General features: G+C 48.1%; 1 protein-coding gene across 1 annotated transcript in view; it reads left to right on the top strand.

Moving 5' to 3' along the window:
• Znf446 (zinc finger protein 446) overlaps window positions 1-3017 on the top strand; it is a 3966-nt gene extending 949 nt beyond the window's left edge. The window contains exons 3-5 of the mRNA XM_059245287.1: window positions 89-183; window positions 1964-2045; window positions 2258-3017. Coding sequence (XP_059101270.1) covers window positions 89-183; window positions 1964-2045; window positions 2258-2823 — 743 coding nt within the window. The 3' untranslated portion in view covers window positions 2824-3017. The remainder of the gene's footprint in view (window positions 1-88; window positions 184-1963; window positions 2046-2257) is intronic.
• The last annotated feature ends 6496 nt before the right edge of the window (window positions 3018-9513 follow it).

Here is a 9513-nt window from a genome sequence, read left to right as displayed (position 1 = left end):
CTCCCACCATGTCACATGGCAGAGGCAGGTCAAGATCAATGCAGTAATTACAGCTTGACACTCCTTCCCATCTGCCTATCTTTCTCAGTATCCCCAAGTCCCCTCCTTCCAGCCCAGACCCCTGAGGGACATCTTGGACACCAGGAACCTGCCTCCACATCCTCCCACCCAGGAAGGATCCAGGTAAGCAGCCTCCAGCAGGAAACGCAGGCCATGGGTGTAGGAGGGGGGAGTGTCTCTGGTGGTTGTGTTCTGCCCTGTGGTCTTGTAGGATCCCCTGCCAGTGACTCATGTGTTTTTTCTTACTACTCCTGAGTAGTAAATACCTTCCCTCCCAGCAGGTTCTGAGAGCTGAAGACTAGACTGGTAGTCTCTCATTGGAAACGATTTAGGCCTCAGGTCTCAGGCCTGGTCCAGAGTGGCCAGAACTGGTGGGCATGGCTTCCTCACCTCCAGAGAAGTCAGTTACTGGAACGGTTTGCAATACCCAGAGGCTATGGGCCAGCTGTTATGTGTGCAGGTGGAGAGGAGACTGCACTGTAGGATCCCTGCATTCCTGAGAGCAGATCAAGACACTCTCCCTGAACATGCCTCAAGTCCTTTCTGCTGCTCTTCTCAAAGTACAGTGACCTAGAACCTTAGTTAAAAGCCCCTGCTACCTGAGTGTGTATAGTTAATGTGGAGGGGAGAGGGATCTTGTCCTCTCCAGCTTCTCCCTGTTTCTGAGCCCCTCCACTTGGCTTCCTCAATAGAATGTCTAGTTAAGGGGTGCTTCAAAGTGAAGAAACCCCTCTAGGATCCTTCTCTGGTGTCCTCGCTTCCGGCCAGCATCACCTCTAGATGCAGCCTAGAAATTCTGTTATTTTTCCCAACCTACCAAAGACCTATATGGCAGACGTTAGGACAGAGAAAAAGGTAGATCTTTTAGGCAAGTAATTCTGTCCTTGGGAAGGCCGTTATAGGTCGGCCGCTGTCCTGCCACCAAACTCACCCTCTTCAGACCTTGCCTGAACCAGCTGGCAGAAAGCCCCCGAGATTTCTCCACCACTGTTGCCTCCTCACCTCCTCACAGTCTTGAAATTCTTCATCATTCTCAACCTTAGTGTTGCCCCCGGGGCCCCCCCCCCCCCCCCCCGCCACCTTTTTGGGGTTGGTTTGGTTTTCTTTGAGACAGCATCTCTCTACACAGCTCTGACGGTCCTGAAACTAGCCATGTAGACCAGGCTGGCCTTGAACTCACAGAGATATGCCTGCCCCTGCCTCTGAGCACTGGGATCAAAGGTATGCCCCACCATGCCTGGCTCCTTAACCCTCTTTTTAAAAAATAAAATTAAATAAATAAAGGTTTTGGGAATGTAATTCAGTTGGTGGAGTGCCTGCCTAGCATTCACGAGGTCCTAGGTTCTATCCCCAGCGCTTCATAAACTGGGTGTGGTACCACTCACCTGTAATCCCAGAACTCAGGAGGTGGAGACAGGAATATCAGAAGCTTAAAGTCATCCTCAGCTACACAATGAGTTTGAGGCTAGCCTGGGCTACATAGACCCAATCTCACACATACAGACCCCAATAAAGGCCAAAAGAAAAATTTACTTACCCCAAGGAGGTTTCAATTTTCTTTATCAGTCTTGACAGAAAGTGGCTGAATTCCAGGTAGTCTCCTGGCCTTTTCCAGCACATCCTGTACACAGTTTAGTGACCAGAATAAGAAGGATGAGGACAGCCATAGTATCTCTGTCGAAAACCTACCCACAATTTCGTCCTTCTGGCCATCACAGAGATAGGTCACTGAGAAGACAGACAGTTGACAGAGGAAAGCTGACCCAGTACTCACAAATGCCAGTTCTGACTTAGTCCTTAGCCTGTTGCAGATAGAAACTAGGTAACTTGACACCTACTGGGTAGTGGATAAGGATGTGAGGCCGGGTGGGAGAGGCAGTGATTGGTTGCGTCCTTGCAGAAGGAGTGGGGCCTGTTGGACTCATCACAAAAAGAGCTGTACTGGGGCGTGATGCTGGAGAAGTACGGCACAGTGGTGTCCCAGGGTGAGGTTTGATGGCCCTCTCTCTGTTCTGTCTTCCCTGCCCCATCCTCCACGTGCTTCCCTGCATGCATGCGCTAAGCCCCCACTGGGGCTCCCGGTGCAGCGGCCCAGCATCTGGCTGCATCTCTTTCCTACCAGAAGGTGCCCACCCCCACACTTCTGTGCAAGCACCCACGTCACTGAGCCCCCAAATGAACGTTCTCCCCACCCCAGCAAGCCTGCCGCTGCTAGAGCCAGATATACAAGTTGAGTCTGAGCAGAGGCCAAAACAGGAGACCCCACACGCAGGACCGGAGTCCCTCAGGAGCCATCTCCCGGAAGTGGGAGCCATTGCAGGTCCAGAGCTAGTTCGAGCCTGCACATCCTCTCCAAGCGGGAGCCGGAGCCCTTGCCAGGACCCTCCAGGCTTGTCTCCCACACCACTGCTGGAAGCTCCGGTTAGGCCGGCACCTCGGAAGCTGTACACTTGTGAGCAGTGCGGCCTCAGCTTCGATTGGAAGTCTGTTTTCGTCATCCACCATCGCACACACTTGCGTGGGCTGGGCCTGGAAAGGCCACCCCAGATGTCCCGGGAGCCAGCCATTCGGTGCTCCACTGGCCTTCGGGGCTATGTGTGTGTGGAGTGCGGGCGCAGCTTCAGCTGGAAGTCACAGCTGGTCATCCACCGCAAGAGCCATGCAGGCCAGAGGCGCCACTTCTGCCGGGACTGTGGGTGCAGCTTTGACTGGAAGTTTCAGCTGGTCATTCATAGGAAGATCCACCAGCCAGAGGGCCCATGAGCAGCTGGAGAAGGCTGTCTCACCTTGGGGGCCTCCAGCCCCTAATGCAGCACTCCAGGCATGCCCACCAGTCAAATGGAGGCTCTGGGGTACCCCACATGAGTCAGGGACCCCAAGAAGATCCCTTGTTCAAAGTCGGACCACCCAGTGTAAGAAGAGGCTGTTTCATTCCGCCCCTGCTTTATGGAGCCTGGTCTGGCTGGCGTCCGGCTTGTGCAAGGGAAGGCCTCTTTCTGCTTCGAGATGCTCGGAAATTGCCTTAGGTTCCTCCTTGCAGTGGCTGGGCAAGATGTCTCTGTGGAAGGTACAGGAAAACCACAGCTGCCTTTCCATCCTCTTGCATGTGACCCTCAACTAACATGCTAGATTTTTAACATAAGTTATATGTCTATAACTAGAATTTCTGAGGAAGAATTCTGACTTCTAGCTTCCACTGATCAAAAGAGGAGCCTCGCTGACCAGCTACAGGAACCACAGGGCTGCTGAGCCCAGACGGTTCAATTAGTCACTTCTCTCCTCCAGCCTACCTAGTTCCTTGGCCACACACATTGCTCACCACCCCCTGGCCTCTGAATTCCTGAACCTGGACTTGGATGAACAATAAGGGACTTTCCTTTGGGAGTGTGAGGGGACATGAGCGGCTTCTGAGAAGGTAGACAACACATGGGTGCCTCAGGCCAGGCATGCCTCCAGGTCAGGCCTACACCCCACACAACCAGGTTCATCATTAAACTGGAGGGCAAAGAGCTACCCAGGGAACGGTGACCCTCAGGATAGTCACTTATAACTTGTCAGCGCATGGTGTTCTATTAACTGTGCCTGTAAACTAGGTGACTCAGAACAGATCTGTTTGTTAATTGTGCCAACATCAAAACAGTGAAATATATCTCACTACATCAAAGATGTTAGTAGGGGAGCAAGTTCCACCTGGGAGGCACAGAGGTAACCTGAGGCCCTTGGCTTATGGCCTCTTTCTCCATCTTCAGCACTGGGCAGTTGTTTATCTCCTTGGATCATTGACTCTCTGATTTCCACTTATAGGACCTTTGTAGTAGCCTGGGCCCCTTATATATTCCAGGGGTGATCACCATCTTCAGGTCAGATGATGAGGCAAATTTTATTTTGTTTGAGACGGAGTCTCCTCATGTAGCATAAGCTGGCCTCTAACTGGTGATCCTCCTGTCTCAGCTTCCTGAGTGCTGGAACTATAGGCTTGTACCACCAAGACCAGGTTGGTATTTTTAAATTCTCTGTACGTGTGTTTGAGATAGTCTCACTATAATGTCCAGGCTGACCTCAAACTCTCTGTGGTGGTCCAGCCTCAGCCTCCTGAGTGCTGGGATTAAAGGTGTGCACCATCAGGCCAGGCTAAGACTTTAAACACTTTTCATTTTAAAATTCAGAAATATGGAGCAGGTGTCAGTGTTGTCGGCAGATCTCTGTTAGTTTGAGGTCAGACTGGTTTCCATAGTGTGTTCCAGGATGGACAGGTGCTATGTAGTGAGATCCTGTCCCAAAAATAAGGATATAAATAAGCAAATAAATTCTAGAGATGGGCATATCAAAGTGTCTTCTAGAAACTTTGGGTTTTCAACACTGTCCATTCTTGCTCACTACTCTCCAGTTCTTTTCTGTGTGTGTGTGTGCGCGTGCTGATCTCGGTGGCAGTTGGTATGGGGATTTTTTTTTTTTTTTTTTTTTTTTTTTTTTTTTTTTTTTGGTTTTTCAAGACAGGGTTTCTCTGTGTAGCTTTGCGCCTTTCCTGGAACTCACTTGGTAGCCCAGGCTGGCCTCGAACTCACAGAGATTCACCTGCCTCTGCCTCCCAAGTGCTGGGATTAAAGGCATGTGCCACCACCGCCCGGCTTATTTATATTTTTAGACAGGGTCTCACTATGTAGTTCTGGTTGGGGCCTGAAACTCACTATGTAGACCAGGCAGACCACAGAGACCTGTCTGCCTCTGCCTCCCTAGTATTGGGTTTAAAGGCATATGTTACTACATCCAGTTGCTAGAACATTTTTTTATTTTTTATTTATTTATTTATTTATTTATTTATTTATTTATTTATTTATTTATTTTTTTGGTGTTTCGAGACAGGGTTTCTCTGTGTAGCTTTGCGCCTTTCCTGGGACTCATTTGGTAGTCCAGGATGGCCTCGAAGTCACAGAGATCCGCCTGGCTCTGCCTCCCGAGTGCTGGGATTAAAGGCGTGCGCCACCACCGCCCGGCTGGTATGGGGATTTCTTAACCCTCCACAGCAGCCTGTGTTACAGCTCTTGGCCCTGGGTCTGAGAGCCTTGGGTCTAAAGACCTGAAAGCTCTGTGTTCTAGAGATCAGAGCCCAGTGGGTGGCAGCCTGTCTGGCCTGAGCTGTCTCTTTCAGTATCACAGACTACCTTGGGAAGAGAAGGCCTGTATGTGTGAACTTTGTATTCATGCATTGTTTCCACCCCAGGACACAGCTCTACCACATACACAGGGACCTGTAATCCTGCAAACTGGGGGTGGGTTCTCAGTCCTACCTAAATACTCTGCATCTAACCCTTCTGTGGAGTAGCCCGGTGTATGGGCCTGCAGTGTGACCTTTGACTGGAGGACTCCCTCCACTGGCCACATAGAAGCAAATGCAGACATTGGAGCAGCCCAACCTGTATGCAGTCTCTACCCATGTGGTAGGAATTTCAGTATTTTTATTGAAATTCTCCAGTTTGCAGCTCTCCTGGTGGTCTCTGAGATGATCTCTCCATATGACCCAAGCCTGCCCTCAGTTCTTTTTTGTTTGTTTGTTTGTTTGTTTGTTTGTTTTGTTTATTTTTTGACACGGGATTTCCAGGTTTCTCTATGTAACAGCCCTGATGTCCTGGAACTCACTCTGTAAACCAGGCTGGCCTCTAACTCACAAAGATCCAGATCTGTCTGCCTCTGCCTCCCGAGCGCTGGGATTAAAGGTGTGCGCCACCACTGCCCGGCTTGCCCTCAGTTCTTTTGATGTGTGTGTGAACCATATGCGTGCACAGTGTCCATGGAAGTCATAAGAGAGAATAAAATCCCCTGAAACTGGAGCTACAGGGGGTTGTGAGTCACCATTTTGGTGCTAGAAACTGAACCAAGGTCCCCTGCAGGGTCAGCAAGTGCTGACCATAACCACAGAGCCATATCTTCAGCCCCCTACCTTAAGTTCTTGATCCTTGGTGACATCATGACATCTTTTTTTTTTTTTTTTTTTTGGTTTTGATTTTGGAAACAGAGTTTCTCTGTGTAGCCCTGGCTGTCCTGGAACTCATTATGTAGGCCAGGCTATCCTCAAACTCATAGATCCACCTGCCTCTGCCTCCTAAGTGCTGGGATGAAAGGCGTGCGCCGCCGCCACCACCACCCAGCTCCTTGGTGGCATCTTAATTATAGATGTGTGCACCGCTACAGCTGACCCTTTGTTGTTGTTGTTGTTAGTTTTTGTTTTTGTTTTTGTTTTTCTTGGCAAGAATTCACTTGCCTACACCTTCTGAATGCTGGGATTACAGGTGTGTGCTACCACACCCAGCTCACGCACTTACAAACATGCCTGGTGGCCCCTGCTGTAATAGCCACGCATCCTTTCCTTGGACTGAGATGGGCAAAGACAGGGAGAAGGTGTCTTTCTCCTCTATTCCTACTGTTGTGAGTCTCCACAGAGTCTTCCTGTAATCTTACCCAATCCTCGTGCTGGCCCCACCTTTTTCTTCCTCCCCACTTGGGTTTTCCTCACCCCTACCCTGGTTAAACCCAACGGAAGCTCAGATACCTCACTCTGTAGCCCAGGCTGGCCTCGAACTCACAGAGATCCACCTGGCTCTGCCTCCCAAGTGCTGGGATTAAAGGCGTGCGCCACCACCGCCTGGTGAATTTGTATTTATTTATTTATTTATTTATTTATTTATTTATTTATTTATTTATTTATATTTTTTTTTTCTGGTTTTTCGAGACAGGGTTTCTCTGTGTAGCTTTGCGCCTTTCCTGGGACTCACTTGGTAGTCCAGGATGGCCTCGAAGTCACAGAGATCCGCCTGGCTCTGCCTCCCGAGTGCTGGGATTAAAGGCGTGCACCACCACCGCCCGGCCGAGTTTTTATTTTTTTTAAAGAAGATTAAATGTACCCAATGAAGAGCATATCAGGATTTTGTTTGGTTTCTGATTTTTTTTTTCCAGAGAGTATTTTAACAACTTCAGGACAACACATTTTTTAAAATCTACTAAAAGCAGATTTTCATTCTTTCTACCTTTTTTTTTTTTTTTGAGACATGGTTTCCTTGTATAGTCCTGGCTGTCCTGGAACTCACTCTGTAGAACAAGCTGGATTCTATCTCAGAGATCTGCCTAACTCATGAGTGCTGGGAGTAAAGGCATATACCATCACTGCCCAGCTTAGAAGCAGATTTTCTTATTGATTTCTTATTTGTTTATATATTTATCAAGATAGGGTCTTGGGCTGGAGAGATGGCTCAGAGGTTAAGAGCACTGACTACTCTTCCAGAGGTCCTGAGTTCAATTCCCAGCAACCACATGGTGGCTCACAACCATCTGTAATGAGATCTGGTGCCCTCTTCTGGCCTGCAGGGATACATGCTGTATACATAATAAATAAATCTTTAAAAAAAAAAAAAAAAAAAAAAGATAGGGTCTTGCTATGTAACCCTAACAGGCCTGGGTTTCACTATGTAAAACAGGCTTGTCTCCAGCTAGCAGTAATCCTCCTGTCTCTGTCTCCTAAGTACTGGGATTTTAGGCATATGTCACCACCATTAGCCTGATTTATGTTCTGTTTTTTGGAAAGGTATCATGCAGTCCAGGCTAGGTCCTGATCCTTTTGTTTCCACTTCCCACATACACCACCAGGCCTACCTAGAGATAGATTCTACCGGAAATGTTAAGGATAAACCAGGTGGTGGCGGCACAAGTCTTTACTCCCAGCACTCAGGAGGCAGAAGCAGTTGGATCTCTGAGTTCGAGGCTAGCCTGGTCTACAGAGTGAGTTCCAGGACAGCCAGGGCTACACAGAGAAACCCTGTCTCACAAAAACAAAAACCATTAAAAAGAAGAAGAAGAAGAAGAAGAAGAAGAAGAAGAAGAAGAAGAAGAAGAAAGAAAGAAATAAAAGAAACGCAAAGGTACAGAAATCGAGTTGTTTTAATGAAACTGGGGGGGGGGTCATGTTAATATATAAGAGACTAATTTTGATTTAGGCACAGTCGGGCACACCTGTAATCCGAATACTAGGTAGGCTGTGGTAAAATGATTCAAGTCCAAGGTTAGCTTTGGTAAAGTAATCAGACTCTGTCCAAAATACACAAACATTACTTGAGGCAAATATTTGTCACAAACACTACATGAAAGGTCTATTTTTAAAATAAAACAAAGGCTGGGGAGATGGCTCAGCACTTAAGAGCACTGACTGCTCTTCCAGAGGACCTGGGTTCAATTCCCAGCACCCACGTGGCAGCTCACATCTATCTATAACTCCAAGATCTGACACCCTCACACAGACATACATGAAGACAAAACACATAAAATAAAAATTAATTAATTAATTAAAAAACAAAACCCAAAACAAACCGATACTCAATGAATATGATGGTGAATGTGTTTACCCCAGCACTGAGGAGGCAAAGGCTGGCATATGTCAATGAGTTCGAGGCCTGCCTGATTGACACATTTCAGGCCAACTAGAGTTTCAGGCCAACTAGAACTACACAGTCGTCTCAAAAAACAAAACGAAACAAAAACTCATGTGAATTGAAAGGAGAATAAAACTATGCAAAGACAATTTGACAGAAACAAATGACCAAGTGTTGAGGAAGGAAGCAATGTTTCCCGATTAGAGAGAAGCTAAGGACCTGGGGATTAAAGTGGCTGTGGTGGGTGGGGCTGTAGCTCAGGTGGAGTACCTGAAACTGTGGCTCGAATCCTCATAACTACATAAATGGGGCACGGTAGCCCGTGCCTGGAATCTCAACACCGAGAAGGTAGAAGTAGGAGGATCAGAAGTTCAAGGTCATCCTTGGCTACACAATTCCAGGCCAGCCTGGGATACATATCATGTCTTAAATAATAGTAGTAGATTCTCCAGTTCAATGAACTTAGTATTAAACAGCCTCCTGAATGCATATCTTTATATCCATAGATTAGTGCAGCTCTCGGCCCTGAGTAATTGTGGAGTTACTCAGCCCAAAATAGGTCCTTCATATCATCCCCCTCCTAACATAGCTCCGGGAATGTCACAGAAGAGGGGACAGAAAGATTGTAAGAGCCAGAGGTTGGTGTGGAGTGTTGGGTAACAAGGGCCTTCTAGAAACAACAGGGCCATTGCACTCATGAACTCACAGCAATGTGGTTCTTATGCAAGGCTAGTTGGCTAGGGCTGTTCACCAACAAAGTGGTTACACTTCTTCAGGGGATGGGAATGGGAATGAGCTGGCCTGGGGTTCGTCCACTAACAACTGGCCCTGGGGGCCTGACCCACAACTCCAGCAGGAATTTCCATGCCCACCACCTAACACCGAGTCCCTCAAAACACTTCCGGCTCCTGACCTACAGAGAACACCTCCCAGTGACCTCAGCATTCTTCTAGCCTGTGGTTCTTAGAGTCACTCTCTCTCAGGGCCATTTCTGGTCCCAATACTTCTGAGGCCTTGGGACGCCCACCTAATCCTG

The sequence above is a fragment of the Peromyscus eremicus genome, chromosome 1 (genome assembly GCF_949786415.1).
Source record: "Peromyscus eremicus chromosome 1, PerEre_H2_v1, whole genome shotgun sequence".
Lineage (NCBI taxonomy): Eukaryota > Metazoa > Chordata > Mammalia > Rodentia > Cricetidae > Peromyscus > Peromyscus eremicus.
The sequence above is the reverse complement of the archived record's forward strand: the minus strand, read 5'-3'. Positions and strand labels throughout refer to the sequence as shown.